Source organism: Urocampus carinirostris, chromosome 12, assembly GCF_059441175.1.
Source record: "Urocampus carinirostris isolate Australia breed hairy pipefish chromosome 12, RoL_Ucar_1.0, whole genome shotgun sequence".
Taxonomy (NCBI): Eukaryota; Metazoa; Chordata; class Actinopteri; order Syngnathiformes; family Syngnathidae; genus Urocampus; species Urocampus carinirostris.
Window position 1 is genome coordinate 39,346,876 of NC_142360.1, and position 16,018 is coordinate 39,362,893.

At 43.9% G+C, this 16,018-nt stretch overlaps 1 protein-coding gene across 2 annotated transcripts in view; it reads right to left on the minus strand.

The window, feature by feature from the left end:
- shdb (Src homology 2 domain containing transforming protein D, b) overlaps window positions 1-16,018 on the minus strand; it is a 98,155-nt gene that overhangs the window by 15,152 nt on the left and 66,985 nt on the right. For both annotated transcript variants that reach the window (XM_088350305.1, XM_088350304.1), the window contains one exon: window positions 4,669-4,843. In XM_088350305.1, the coding sequence (XP_088206431.1) occupies window positions 4,669-4,843 (175 nt within the window). The remainder of the gene's footprint in view (window positions 1-4,668; window positions 4,844-16,018) is intronic.

Genomic DNA, 16,018 nt, shown 5'->3' on the forward strand with positions numbered 1-16,018 from the left:
CTGGACACCACCATCGTTCGCCACGGAAGATCCATTTCTGCGTCCCTCGATCAACCCTCTCTCTTTCTTCTAATAAAACTTGTGAGAAACGCTATGCAAGTGGGTCCTGTTCCCGTTCTGGTCCTTACTTGGATCAATTGATACCAAAATTCCCAGGATCACCCACGCGTTGTATCGTTCACGCTAATTACAAATACAATGAAAGCCAGTTACCCGAAAAACACAAATTTAAATGTGAGAAGACGACGTTTTTGCTCTCTGTCCCGGCTACTGACCCGTTTTTTCCGTTCCCGACATGGCCATCGTTTGCCACGGAAGATCCATTTCTGCGTCCCTCGATCACCGGATGGTGGGCACAACCTTCTCTCTATCTTCTATTTAAACTTGTGAGAAACGCTACGCAAGTGGGTCCTGTTTCCGTTCTGGTCCTTATTTGGATTGATCGGTACCAAAATTCCCGGTATTACCCACCCCGAGCGCTCACGCGTTGTATTGTTCATGCTAATTACAAATACAATGAAAGCCAGTTACCCGAAAAACACAAATTTAAATGTAAAAAGACGAATTTTTTGCTCTCCTGTCCCGGCTACTGACCCGTGTTTTCCGTTCCCGACTTAGCCATCGTTCGCCACGGAAGATCCAGTTCTGGGTCCCTCAATCACCGGATGGTGGGCACAACCCTCTCTCTTTCTTCTATTAAAACTTGTGAGAAACGCTACGCAAGTGGGTCCTGTTTCCGTTCTGGTCCTTATTTGGATTGATCGGTACCAAAATTACCGGTATTACCCACCCCGAGCGCTCACGCGTTGTATCGTTCACGCTAATTACAAATACAATGAAAGCCAGTTACCCGAAAAACACAAATTCAAATGTGAAAAGCAGCTCATAATCAAGTGGAAAATTACGCCACTAGATGTCGCTAGAGAATGTCTCACCTCCTTTTTACATAGTCGTGTTTACAAGACAGTAATGGTGGCAAGGACAATGAAAATGAAAACAAGCAAGACTCTTAATTTAATGAATTGTCAACAGAATTTAGTAAAAAAGTAATAATTTGCCATTAATAAATGTTATATTAAGGATAAATGTGATATATTTAAGTAGGGGAATTAGCTAACTGAAGAAGAAGAGATCTCGAATAAATGGACAGAATAATGGTTCGATACCCTGACGTCCTTAATGTCACGATTTTGTCACTTGCCTGCTAATTGCCCCCACCTGCGCTCACTCTTTCAGCCCCATTTGCCACTCGTTCCCTAAAAACCCCTCTCCCTATTTAAGCATTTCATTCTCAGTCACTCTTGGTTAGTCCGTCAGCAAACCCCAGCACATGCAAGGCAAGCACTTTTTGACTCTGGCTCCCGTTTTGATTACATACCTGTCAACCTGTACGTTTTTGCCATACAAAGTACGTTTATTACGCGTTTTAAGACGCGTACGACGTACAAGAAAATCTGTACGGAAAAACGCTAATTTGTCAATGATGGGTACTATCTGAAATACACCGACGATCACGAAACGGCAAATCAATCGAGTCAAACGAGTTCGCCGCGGTAGCCTCTATCTCGGTATCGTTTCTTCTCGTTGCAAACGAAGCGAGCGGTCTGATGCTACTGTGCGCATGCGTCTGCCGCCTGGGGATTTCCCATCATGCATCATTCCGAAAGAAAAAAACATGGTGTAAGATTATTTTGCATTTTGAGAGAGAAAATAAGACAGTTTGTGATTACGATCTGTTCCTATATCCTGCCTGATTCCACCCTGTTTCCAGCATTGATCCCCTGTCCCTGGATTCCCGATCGTACTGGCTACCCGACTTGCTTCCGATTCACGACCACTCTTTGTTCTCCTGTCCTGGTACTGATTAATGGTACCACAGTCTGTGTGAGACAAGGCTAAATTATCTTTCCGACTGTATTCAAAATCTTCCTGTATTGATCCCCTGTCCCTGGCTGTCCCTGGCTACCCTGAGGTTCTTAATTTTACGATTCTGTCACTTGCGCGCTAATTGCCCTAACCTGCGCTCACTCTTTCAGCCCCAGCTGCCACTCGTTCCCTCATTACCCTTTTCCCTATTTAAGCATTTCATTCTCGCTCACTCTTGGTTAGTCCCTCAGCGAACCCCAGCACATGCAAGGCAAGCACTTTTTGACTCTGGCTCCCGTTTTGATTCCGACCTGTTCCTGTATTCTGCCTGATTCTGCCCCGTTTCCTGTATTTTCCTCTCCCTGGCTTCCCGATCGTACTGGCTACCCGACCACGCTTCGTTCTCCTGTCCTGGCTACCTGACGTGCCACCTGTCACCAGCATTATGACCGAAGCCCTGGACCAACAAGAAGGTACAGTCAGCATTTGGGGACACAACGCCAATAACCCCTGTTTTGCTGGTGCTATTGCCAAATTGACAGACCAACAGGAACTCATAGATCTGGTCAATCGCCTAGAAAAACATCAATCCAGTATGGGATAGAAAACAACATAGGGTAGAACCTATTTCAGACCATTAAACAACTGTAAGACAAAACCAAGAGTGTGGTACTGATCAATGGTACCATAGTCTGTGTGAGACAAGGCTAAATTATTTTTCCAACTGGATTCAAAATCTTCCTGGAGAGCATTATGACCGAAGCCCTGGACCAACAAGAAGGTACAGTCAGCATTTGGGGAAACAACGCCTTTTTGTGCTGGGGCTATTGCCAAATTGACAGGAGAAGAACAGGAACTCCTAGATCTGGTCAATTGCCTAGACAAACGTCAATGCAGTATGGGATAGAAATCATAACAGAAGAAAAACAAAAGTGATGACCAACAATCCCCAAGGTATCACCACAAACATCACCATCAACCACCAAGATCTTGAACCTGTCACCAAATTTAAGCTGTCATACAAGAACAGGGGTCAAAACCAGAAATCAAGGCTAGGATAGCTCCAACCACAGCCACACTTGCCAGACCTAAACCAGTCTGGAGGGACAAGAACATTGCAGTGGAATCAAACATCAGCCACCAGGAAGATCTAGTTACTTCCATCTTCCTCTACGCTTGCAAGACATGGACTCTCACAGCAAAACTTGAAATCAAAATCCAGGCCATGGAGATACTATAGAAAAACTCACCTACATAGCCCTAGTGACCAACGAAGACTATCAGGGGTAACATTGGACCCTATGTAGATAGATGGTCACTTTATTCATCCCCGTAGGGAAATTCACACTTCCAGCAGTATCCTTGTGTTGATTATTAACAGATTAATAGGATGGCCTCAGGGTGCTGTGTTTGTAGTTTAGCAACAGCGGAGTGGATGACGTCACATGCCAGGCCAAGATTTCGACGTCCCTGCAGCAGATGGAAATCTCTGTGCCCAGGGTTACACCACCTCGTGTTCACGTAGATAGCGAGTCCACCTCCTCTCCGCTTCCCGCAGGCTTTTGTGTCTCTGTCTGCCCTAACAGCGCTGAAGCCGGGTAGCTCCACGTTACCGTCCGGGATTCTAGACGTGAGCCACGTTTCCGTAAAACACGGCAAACTGCACTCCCTGTACGCTTTGATGTTTTTTACTGTACAACTGTGTTGCCAACTGTGCGTACTGGTATAGTCACTTCACACGGTCATCTAAGATTATTCTTTTGAGCACAAAGACAGAAAAAGAACCGGGTCGACAACATCAAGGAATGTACTGTTCCCAACTTTGCCACGATTTAAAACCGGGCAGGAACCGTCAGCAGTGTAGAAAGCTGTCCAGAGTTGCGTCCTCAGTGGTGCCTCAACGACCCATGGCGGTTAAGGGATCCGTTAAGGATAGGTAGATAGATAGTTCTATGTCTAGATAGAAGTATACATGTCTAGATAGATAGAAGACTAGACAGATAGATAGATGTCTAGACAGATAGATAGATGTCTAGATAGATGTCCAGATAGATGTCTAGATAGATAGATATGTGTCTAGATAGATAGATAGATGTCTAGATAGATAGATGTCTAAATAGATAGATAGATGTCTAGACAGATAGATAAAAGTCTAGACAGATAGATAAAAGTCTAGACAGATAGATACAAGTCTAGATAGATAGATAGATGTCTAGATAGATAGATGTCTAAATAGATGGATAGATGTCTAGACAGATAGATAAAAGTCTAGACAGATAGATAGATGTCTAGATAGATGTCTAGATGTCTAGATAGATAGATAGATGTCTAGATAGATAGATAGATAGATGTCTAGATAGATAGATAGGTAGATGTCTAGATAGATGTCTAGATAGATGTCTAGATAGATAGATATGTGTCTAGATAGATAGATAGATGTCTAGATAGATAGATGTCTAAATAGATAGATAGATGTCTAGACAGATAGATAAAAGTCTAGACAGATAGATAAAAGTCTAGACAGATAGATAAAAGTCTAGACAGATAGATAAAAGTCTAGACAGATAGATACAAGTCTAGATAGATAGATAGATGTCTAGATAGATGTCTAGATAGATAGATATATTTTATCGGTGTGTATACTACCTCTCCCTCCACCTCGAGACTTGAATATCAGTATCTTTCTTAAAAAATGGACTTCCCTACTCGTAATCATTTGCTTGGGTAGGCAACTGTCCTATTTCTTTAGTCATGTAGGATTATTTGTCATAGTCAGTGATATTGCAAAGCGGGCATACGTACACTTGTTTCTCCAGAGGTTGTGTGGGGTCCACCCTCTCCCCCATCATGGTGAGCCCCTCCTGGGGCATTCGGAACTTCACTCCCCCGCCCACCAACGGACTGGAGCGTGGCCCCGGGGGACGCAAGCGTTCCGTAGGCGACGACGAGAGGTCCCATTCGGGCCCGTCGAACTGAACTGTGGGAAAAGACGAGAAAAATAATCATTATTGCCGAAAAATGTCACATTTTCAAATAGCATATTTCACCGACTTTTAATTGCTTGGAGTATAAGTCGCACTGGCGTGTGGAGTCAAGTCAAGTCAAGTCATTTTTATTTGTGACGCCCTTAATCACAAAGAGTGTCAAAGGGCTGCACAGGGTATTGCACAGACTATTATTTCAGACTATTATGACACCATCCCCTGATCTGGAAACAACATTAGGGCAAGGAAAAACTCAAAAAACCTCAACATGAGGAAAATGAAATGAAATGATCTGCATTTCTATAGCGCTTTTCAAGTCAATGACTTCCCAAAGCGCTTTACAATTTTCTCTACATTACCCAATAGCGGCCTTGCAGCCATGTAAGGCGCTAACCTGCTTATTGGGGGTATCAGGGGTTCAGTGTCTTACCCAAGGACACTTCGACATGTAACACGGACGAGCCGGGATTCGAACTGGGATCCCTTGATCCCAAGACGAGTGCTCTACCTCCTGAGCTACTGCCGCCCCTTATGAAGAATGAAGAAACCTTGAGAAGGGACCGCACATGTGGCATCCCCCTTTCAGGATTACCGGGCAAAGGATACGTATCTCTAAAATTGTCAAGAACCGGAACAGGAGGAGGACCCAGATGCGTGACGTTTCTCACACAAGCTTTATTTTAGGGGAAATGAGGCAGTCATGCATGTTAACCCAGACGCCAGGGATTCGGCGATGGTTGGGCGGAAGACGTAAGGTAGCAGTCTGGCGTGGAAGGACAGGAAGTCAGAGGCCGACGAAATCGATACCAATTGCACTAGCTTGCTGAGAGTTTGAGAATAACAAGTGTCGTCATGTGGGGTTGGGGTTTAATGTGGGCATTTACTCCCCCGGGTGGAGTTAAAGAGCCTCATGGCATGAGGGAGAAACGATCTCCTCAGTCTGTCTGGGGAACAAGACTGTGACAGCAGTCTGTCGCTGAAGCTGCTCTTCTGTCTGGAGATGATGCTGTGTAGTGGATGTAGGGCACACATTAACATAGATATAACGTCTTGATTTTGTCCTAAAAATGGAGCAGATCGATGCATTTGAATTCAAAATGTACATTTTCCTCCGGGAACCCCCCCTTGGAACCCCCTGGACAGTCCACGAAACAGGGTCCCACCAAATTCTATAGCAGGCGGAAAGTAACAGGGAAGCTTAAGTCTTTGGTCGGAGCGACTGCAGATGTTGGAGATAAAGAGAGAATGGTGATGATAGAAAAAAACTCTTCCCCCTCTGACCCACCGGGGAAAGCCCTGACAGGTCTGACGACTGTTTTATCTCCAAAAAGAAAAAATAGAAAAAAAAAAAGAAAAAAAGAAGTGATGGAGGTTGGGAGAGGGATCAGGTGAGAAAAGCACAGATGCCTTTGACAAAAAGAAGAGAGAGAGGCGACGATGAGACTCAAATTGAGTGCAAGATTTTAATGAGGGAGGTGAGAACGTTTCGATGATGCAAAGCATGATGGGTAAAATACACAACAGATGCCAGCAGAATTTAGAGTTGGGTTACTATGAGATGCTATATGAAACTTTTTTTAAAAAGGACATTAATATCAATATTTTTAATCCCTTAGTCTGATCACATGACCCCACTTTTAGCTAACCTGCATTGGCTCCCTGTTAACTTAAGATGGGATTTGAAGGTTCTGTTGGTTTTAAACCAAATCATGCATGGAGTTGCTGCCTCATATCTTTCAGATTTCATTTTTTTCCTATGTTCTGGTCCGGAGCTTCTCTCTGAAAATGCTGGTCTTGTCATGAGCAGAACGGAATCAGGACCCAAATGGGTAGCGTTAACCACAAGTTTATTGAATAGAAAGAGGAAGGGCAGCGCCCGCGATCCGGTGCTCGCTGGACACGGGAAGGAAGCCGCTCATGCAATCGGCTCGTGATCCGAATACGGAAGTGCATCTTCCGTAGCGGGAGATGGTGGGGTCAAGGGCGGAAAAACAGGTCGATAGCCGGGACAGAGAGTAAAAACGTAGTCAGGATCAAAAACGGGTTGTAAGCCGGGACGGGAGAGCAGACGTGGTCGGGATCAAAAACAGGTCGTAGCCGGAGACAAACAGGGAGATCAGAAACTGGAACCCTAACCCTTACCCATGCATTCTAGAATCATAAAACTTGCTTCCCCGGGTTGGAAAACTTGTGAATTTTATATATTTAGTGCAGGAATGGTGAAAAAAGTTCAATTTTTTAGTTAGGTAAACTTTTCAAAAAGTGTGTCTGGCAGCCTTAAGACCGGGTGCAAAGACAGGACAGGCGGGAGTCAGGGTCAAAAATGCTTGCCTTGTAACAACAGAGGTTTGTTGACGGACTGACAATCGGAAAGTGACAGGATTGGGCTTCTTTTTGTCCCCGACTACGTCTTCTCTTCTATTCTGGCTTACGACTCACTTACGACCCCGACCACGTTCTTGCTCTCCTGTCCCGGCGATTGACCCGTTTGTCCCTTCCTGACACCGCCATCGCTCGCCACGGGGGTGTTGATGAGGGGGGGGTGTTGATGATGAGGGGGGGGGGGTCAAACAGAGTTGCCGGATACAACCGAATGTTGTCTTACATTACACATAGTCCAGTGTTTTTCCGAACTGCTCAGTCCACAATTGAATGGATTTGGGAGTACAGTCCATAAACATGCCCGATTAAAGTCGACGATAAAGCTCTCTTGGGGTGTGCAAGCTGCTGTTTATTGATAGCAGCGGGCAGGAGATTTAGCGCTATGCTAACGTTAGCATCCGGTGAAACGGTTAGCGGTGGAAAGTAAACAGCAAACACAAAGACCACAGTTAACTCTCCCGGTACATAGAAGGGTCTGCACGATACTGCTAGAAACTCCATATCGAGTGAGCAGTGTGTGTCAATGGTTCGGCTGTTATTGTAGCGCGTAGTCTCCAGCGCTGGTCTGTGTGGTCGCCTTCTTAGCTCAGCCTTTGCTCCGTCATTGTCATTGTCGGCAGGCGGGCAAATCTTTCAGGGAGATCCGGTGGTCCCTGTATATCCCTCGGGATGTAATGGATATTATTGTAAATGCGAAGGGAGTCGAAGGGAAAATATGAGGGATCAGGGGACACTGAAAAACAAAAGACGAACTGGAGCCCGAGCCGCAGCGTCTGCACAACGCGCCGCCATCTTGACTGACATAAAACCCCGTGTAAAAATGTCGGCTATTAATGTTCATCTTTTCCATCGAGAAAGGAGCGCGCATTGTTGGGTGAAGGTAGGTTGTGTTTGGTCAATGGAAAACGGCACATTTTAATATCTCATTCCTAACACATGTTATAGCGACGCTTCACTTTATATGTTGTTCCATTTTAATTCTAGCGCACATTTTCCTTTTACTGACACTCTCCCCTTTAAAAAAACGAATACGGCATAGCATATTGTTTGGGGAGACCCAAAACCCAGTCGATGAATATAATTATCCGAGGCAGTAAAGGACTTAATAGGATCTACGATGCTGACACAGGAGAATTCATTCAGAAGCTTTCTTTAATGGTTCATTTCAAATCTATTCCAGACTCCTAGATCCTGGGTTTCAGTTAGCCCAAGGCTGGCTAGCTTCGTACAAACTTTTCATGTTTTTGTGTTGCTACAACAAAGCTAGGGTTGGCAACGTATACGGTAGAAAAAATGATATCATGAATGGAAAATATGAAGTACCGTATTTTCCGCACTATAAGGCGCACCTAAAAGCCTTTATTTTTTTCAAAAGCTGACCATGCGCCTTATAATACAGTGCGCCTTATATATGGCTCAATGGTGTGTCGCAAAGTCTTGCAACTAATGCAACAGCCGCCGACTCGATTTTCCCCCGAAGGCGAAGTCGTCCGCGGTGTATGCTGGGATTTATTTACCGGCGTTTCATTGGCTAACCAATGTGTCAATCATCATTTGAATCGATCACTATTGGCTAAAGTTGTTCGGAGGTCAAGGGGCGGATCCTTTTTATCATTTACAGGCTGCCATTGGCTTAAACGGCAAACAAAGCCTGCAATTGGCCGAAAAAGATGTGTCAATCATCAGTTGAATCGATCACTTTTGGCTAAAGTTATTCGGAGGTCAAGAGGCGGATCCTTTTTATCATTTACAGGCTGGCATTGGCTTAAACGGCGAAACAAAGCCTGCAATTGGCCGAAAAAGATGAATGCGTATAGCATGTGGCTGACGGCATAGAGAAAGCATTTTTTTCTATTCTGTATTTGTAAATATTGTATTCTCCTGGATTTACTACCCTCACAGATATAAGAGGACATTGCCTGCACATTATTATGAACACAACGAATTTGGTGAGCTACTCCGGGTTTTATATTGTCCCTGTATCTTGTTTCAGACTGAACTCGATGTTTCTGTGATAAGCGGTGCAGATAATGGATGGAATGGAGTGTCTATTTTTAAATTCAACTCAATTCCAAATGTTTATTGTCATATATACACTAAAGTTGCGAGCGAAAAAGAAAATAGAAACTAAGGAATGGTTGGCATTTCTTGAATCCCAAGACTTTAACCTTCCGAATGATGGAACGATGCATTTGAGTGACATCGTACGGACACCGCATCCGCACGTGTTCTCGACACGTATTTGCGTCTTTGCAAGCTTTGCGAATGTTAAGGGGGTAATCAGTTGGACTGAACCATCTGACTGTTTTGTCGATGTTCCCATTGTAGCGCTTTATAATCCGGTGCGTCTTATGTATGTCAAAAATAGGACCAAAAACTATTTTTTTCAGGGTGCGCCCGATAACCCGGTGCGCCTTATAGTGCGGAAAATATGGTATTCACCTAAAATATGAAGTATCCTTTTCTGAAACAAAAACACAACCCGGGATTGCACTTTAAATCGAAATGTTGCACTTAGAACCGGGATATTGCACTTAAAACTGTCTTCCAAAAATTTAGTGTGTTGATGTCATGTTTGCTATTTCGAGGCACCTGCGAATACCCTGTTGGCGCCCTGGTCGCTGATTGGTTCCCTGACCCTTTTTAAACCCCCGGCTTCCAAGAGGAAGCTGTCAGACCGTCCTGCGAACCTATGCTTTAAGCTAGGCAAGCTTTGAACTCTCCGACATACTCCTGCCCTGTTATCTCCTTCCTGATACTTGTTGCCGACCTGTTTCCAGACCCGTTTCTGCCCTGCTCTTCCGTCCCGGCCATCGAACTGTTCTGCCCTGTTTCCTGCCTGATACCTGTTGCCGACTTCTTTTCTGGACTCGTTACCGCCCTTGCTCCCCCGTCCCGGCTATCGACCAGTTTTCCCGCTGCCTAAGGCTATCCTCGCTCGATACGGAAGTGGCACTTCCGCGTTCCTGCCATCAGCTACCCATGACCGACGATCATCGGATCGTGGAAGCAAGCACTGCTCTCTTTCTCAAAAAAAAAAACTGAGTAAAAACGAACGCTATTGGGTCCTGTCTCCGTTTCTGGCTTGTGACAGTTGATAGCTTTGTGGAAGAAGCTATCCCTCAGTCGGTTCTGGCCTTATGGGATTTGAACCGCCGGCCCAATAGTAACAGTTCGAGAAAGAAATAGATAAGAGCTATGTTGTCAGGACGTGTATCCCTCACTGTTATCGGCTGAAATTGAGATTTCTTGTGGAATTGGTTAGGAGGGTGCAGAGTGAGGCAGAGCTGAAAATAGCTCATTTTCTAGTGTGGCAGGCAATAATAAATGGAAAAATATTGAGTATTTACCTGTAATATAAAGTAGCCACATCTAAAAAAAAGCTCCCCTACTTATGAACATTCGACTTACGAAAAACGGTAGATACGAACATTTTTTTCGAGATATCGAAAAATGTCCGGACATTGCTGTAAATTAGATTTTGTATAGAGCACCATTTTCCGTCAGTACTGTAGTGCTTCTTTCTGCCACTACCGGCGTGTGGTGCTGTGGGAGCTCACCCAGCATCCAGCCCGAAGAAGAAATCCGCCTTCCTCTTCCCAGTTTGTGTATAAACATACTATACTGTATCTCCAGCGCACTAAAAACTTTTATCGTTTATTATCTCGTGCATCCATTCAATACAGTTGGTGTGAAGTGTAAAGGAGAGGTGAGCTGTTTCTTGAGAAATAAAAGTGGAGTAGGAAAGCTTGATGCGGTTGAAAAATTGGTCGGAATGCTTTTTTTTCGGCCACTCTTTACCACGGAGAAGGACCTCTTTAAGCGCATCTTCCAAAAGTAAGTTAAACTCAACTTTATTTATCTTTAGAGAACATATTATTTTTTGAGATCTTTATTTTTTTAATACAAAACAATACAGGTTACTTATGCAAGCCTTAAACATACTTATATAAACCTTAAAGATACAAAACATAGAACTGAAGCAAATTCGATTACCCCGATACCAAATATGCTCATAAAAGACAAAAGAAACTAAATATAAATAAAATGACAAAATGTTGTGCAGGCTCGGGGATTAATGGAATACATGGAACGGCAAAAATGATGTTGGCAAGCTGTTTGGATTGATTTTCATTTTGTTTCCGTCGCATTTTATGTTAGTTTTGCCGGAGATCAAAGAGATCAAAGCCAGGAGAGAAAGCTTACCGCGTGTTGTGAGTCATCATTTTATTCATATTTAGTTTCTTTTGTCTTTGATTAGCATATTTGGTATTGGAGTCATCCAAAAGTCATTGAAAGTAATCCAGTTAGAGTAACCCTACCCAACCCTGACAATAAGACACTGAACAACCTGCAACGACCAATACACAGACTCACAAAACAATTGTAATAAAATAAAAAACAAATTAAATAACGCAAATGAAATATAATTAGGACAAGACACAGAATAACCATGTGAGTATAGGGACCTATGAGAAGCGTATCCATAGTGATTAGGATGGCACCAGGAAAGGATTTTGATTGATTAAGCACCAAAAACACTTTGGTATCGGAGTAATCCAAAAGTCATTGAAAGTAATCCAGTTCAAGTAACCTTACCCAACCCTGGCGTATTCGGTATTGAAGGGGGGGCTAGGAGAGTGAGGCAGAGCTGAAAATAGCTCATTATCTAGCGTGGCAGGCAATAATCTGTCGTCTCTGTAGTCTGACACCAGCTCGCATTACGCGATTGGGATTCTCCCGTTCTGCATCGTACTCGGGCTAAAAAGATTACAAAACAAATACAAGAGAAACAGACGTCTTAATGAGCCGACAAATCTAAAGAACCCCGCCGCCCGCCTCGCTTCCGTTCCCCGAGGCCCGGCCGCTTCAAAGGCGATCCGAACGGGAGTCGGAACGGGACCCGGCTGTACAAACACGCCTCCCTCCTTTTTCACGCTTAATTATTGAGCAGGCAGACGCAGGCAGACACACTCGGCCACTTTCTCCGGCGGAGTGTGAATTATTGATGCGGGGCAGGCCGGTACAATGGCCCCATCTGGAGCGGGCGCAACACCACCGAAGCTAGGACAAAAAAGGGGACTGGTTACCATCAGTGAGACACAAAGACACATCTGACGCTGAGGAAAGCCGGTCGGGTAAACCACTTGGGGAACAAAATCACAGCCACAGTCTTGAAAAAGCCCATTTAGTCATAATTGTAGGGATGATCACCAATGTTCCCTGTCATTTTCCTTAGGGGTCTGAGCCTTCACACAAAGTCGGTGAGCAACGCTTGAAACAACAGTGAGCAACGGCAATCCCAAGTGTGGCAACTAAGTCATTAACAAACATGTCCAAAACTCGACATCACGTTACATTTTGCGGAGTTTCCGGCAATGCAAAAAAATTTTTTTCTTTTGAATGAATTGACTCATGCACGATGGCCTACAAACGTCATTTGTTTTTACAATTCTTTCACAAGATATCCATTTCTTTTTATTTCCTGATATATTTTGTCGCATAATATTAACATTTTGGGGGGCTTATTTTGTCGGTTGTAAGATACAGAACTGTACTTAATCACATTTTTGAGTGGAAGTACAATGTTGGCAACAAGATTCACTTGATATCATTGGAAATTATTTGATTGCAACACAAACTTTTTCTTCTTTTTTCTGTGTTTTTTTCTAATTTTTTGTAACTTTTTTCTTTTTGTTCTCTATTTATTTTTTTCCTACATATCTTTCTTTTCTTTTTTTCTGGCTTTTTTCTAAATGTTTCCTTCTTTGTTCTCTTCCTTTTGTTTCTTTTTTTCTCAGCTTTTCACTACTTTTTCATTTTGGTATTTTTTTCTTTTTTGTTCTATTCCCCCCTTCCTTTAAGTCATTTTGTGCATCATTTTACATAATATTGGGTCATGTTGGGATGAAAGAAGCAAAAACAACCCGAAGAGCCGTTTAGGACCCGAAAGAGCCGGTTCCTTTTAGTGAGCTGAGCCGAAGAAGCCGGTTCTCTACTGACTTTACTCAACTTCGTTCCACTTCAACTCGACTTCAAAATACCACATTTAGGACACACCGTTAGGGGAACCCGTGTATTTTGACCTTCATGCACTGTAACTTTGACTTAAGTCGCTTCTTAATTAGTAATTTTGATCCCTCATTTTTGTGCGCTGGCTAGATTTTCTTGTGCGCTGAGGGAACACTGGTTCTGGACCTCTGTGTAATTGAGTTTGACACCCCTGCTCCCGACCCAAAATCACTTCTGGTACGAACCCTGTTGAATAATGAAGACATCTGTTTTCTTTGGAAGGGGCGCACATAAGACCGTCTACAGGAGACCCCCCCCTCCCCATAAAGAGAAGATAATTAACACCTTATGTCGTTGTGTGGAAAAAGGGATATTCATAGGGTGTAGCCACTTTAGTCACAGCTAATCAAACCCTGGATATGTTTTGAAACGATTCCAATTCTAGATTGATGCCTTAAAGTGGTCGGGATCAAAAAACAGGTCGTAGCCGGAAACAAACGGGGAAATCAGGAACGGACGGGTGGAAAAACGGGTGCAAAAAGCGGGACAGACGGGAGTCAGAATCAAAGTGCCCGGTTCTTTGTATTCGGAGAATCCTGATAATGTGTCTGCTGCATATGAATAGGAATCCCCCCAAATGCCTCCCCAGGGAGTAGTTTGCATTGTCGGCAGGGACAACAAAGAACGCTGGGAGTATCCCGACCCCACAATGGTCCTTTTTTGGGTATTGGATTTTGGGGCGAAATCTGGTGCTGAAATGTTACTGTTATTGTGGGTCATTTGAGCTGCTATACTTTGTGTAAAGATGTGATTATAGTTATTTTTACCATAGGACAAAGGGATAGGTAGGCAGGGGACATTCATTTTAAATCAATTACTGTCACGACCAGAACGGAATCAGGACCCAGATGCGTAACGTTAACCGCGAGTTTATTGAGAGAATCCGGTGATCCGGTGTCCGCTGGATGCGGGAAGCAAGCCGCTCACAGAATCGGATCGTGTTCCGAATGCGGAAGTTGATATTCCGGAGCGGGACACGGTGGTGCCGAAGACGAAAAAAAAAACAGGTCGATAGCCGGGACAGGAGAGCAGAAACGTGGTCGGCATCAAAAACGGGTCGTAAGCCAGGACAGAGAACGAACATGGTCTGGGTCAAAAAACAGGTCGTAGTCGGAGACAAATCAGGAACGGACAGGTGGAAAATGGGTGGAAAAAGCGGGACGGACAGACGGGAGTCAGAGTCAAAATGCTTGCCTTGTAGAAACAGAGGTTCGCTGACGGACTGACAACAGGCGAGTGAAAGGACTGAGCTTAAAAAAGGACAGGGAACCAATCAGGTCATACTAATCAGTCATCATGACAATTACTCTGGCAGTAGTACAAGTAGTAGTACAAGCGGTACCTCTACTTACGAATTTCTCTACAAACAAAAGTTTCAGGTTAAGAAGTATTTGAACGGGAAAATATTGCCACTCGTTACAAAAAAGTTTCAGGATACAAAGTCAAAAATACAGTATAGTACGCGCTGCTCGTAGCTGCTCCCAGAGTTTCTTAACGTAAACCAATTGGCTCTCGCCTCAAATTTGACTGGCGTGCTCGCAGCATGCTCTTCGTGTCGCCGTCAGTTTTGTTTTTCTTCCTTTGTTTTCTGGTTCACGTAGCTTCCTCATTTTTTAATATTTTTAAATATTTTTATCAGGAATAATCAGAAATCCTTAGTGTACTTGTAATGCATATTCAGAATAAATTATAACAACAGTTCGGAGTTCACAGATGAGAAAGATTTCAAACACCCGTACAAACCCTAAGTTCCCCTTAACTGAAGCTTCAGGATTACTGATGTGAATCACCTGTGCACGCTCATTTGGCGCCAACCGCCGCGGGTTCTGATTGGCTGTCACTATTTGAACCCGGTCCTGTCAATCCCCGCTTGTCAGTCCGTCTGCGAACCTCTGTTTTACAAGACAAGCCTTTTTCGACCCCTGACTACCGCCTGTCCTGTTTTTGCTCCCGTTTGTCTCCAGCAGGTTTGGGTAGGGTGACTTTAATTTGATTACTTTCAATGACTTTTGGATGACTCCAATACTAAATATGCTAATAAAAGACAAAATAAACTAAATATGAATAAAATGATGACTTACAACACGTGGTAAGCTTTCTCTCCTGGCTTTGATCCCTTTGATCTCCGGCAAAACTAACATCAAATGGGACGGAAACGAAATGAAAATAAATCCAAACAGCTTTTTGCCCTTCCATGTATTTCGTTACTCCCCGAGCCTGCACAAAATGTAGTCATTTTATTCATATTTAGTTTTTTTTTGTCTTTTATTTGCATATTTGGCATTGGAGTAATCCAAAAGTCATTGAAAGTAATCCAGTTCAAGTAACCCTACCCAACCCTGGTCTCCAGCTTCGATCCGTTTTTGATCCTGACCACGTCTGCTCTCCCGTCCCGGCTTACGACCCCTTTTTGTCCCCGACGACGTCTACTCTATCGTTCTGGCTTACGACTCGTTTCCGACCCCGACCACGCCTTGCTCTCCCAGTCCCGGCTACCGACCCGTTTTTCCGTCCCTGACACCGCCATCGCTCGCTACAAAGATCCACTCTCGTGTTCGGATCAGTAATTCTAGGTTGAAAATACAAATCCTGGTTCTTCCTCACGTGCAAGAAGACATTTTTCTCGTTTCTGCCCTTCACTTAGTATTTAACCCCCACCAATCCCATCGTTTTAACCGCGTCCTTCTGCTTTTTTTCCCTTCTGCTCTACTTTC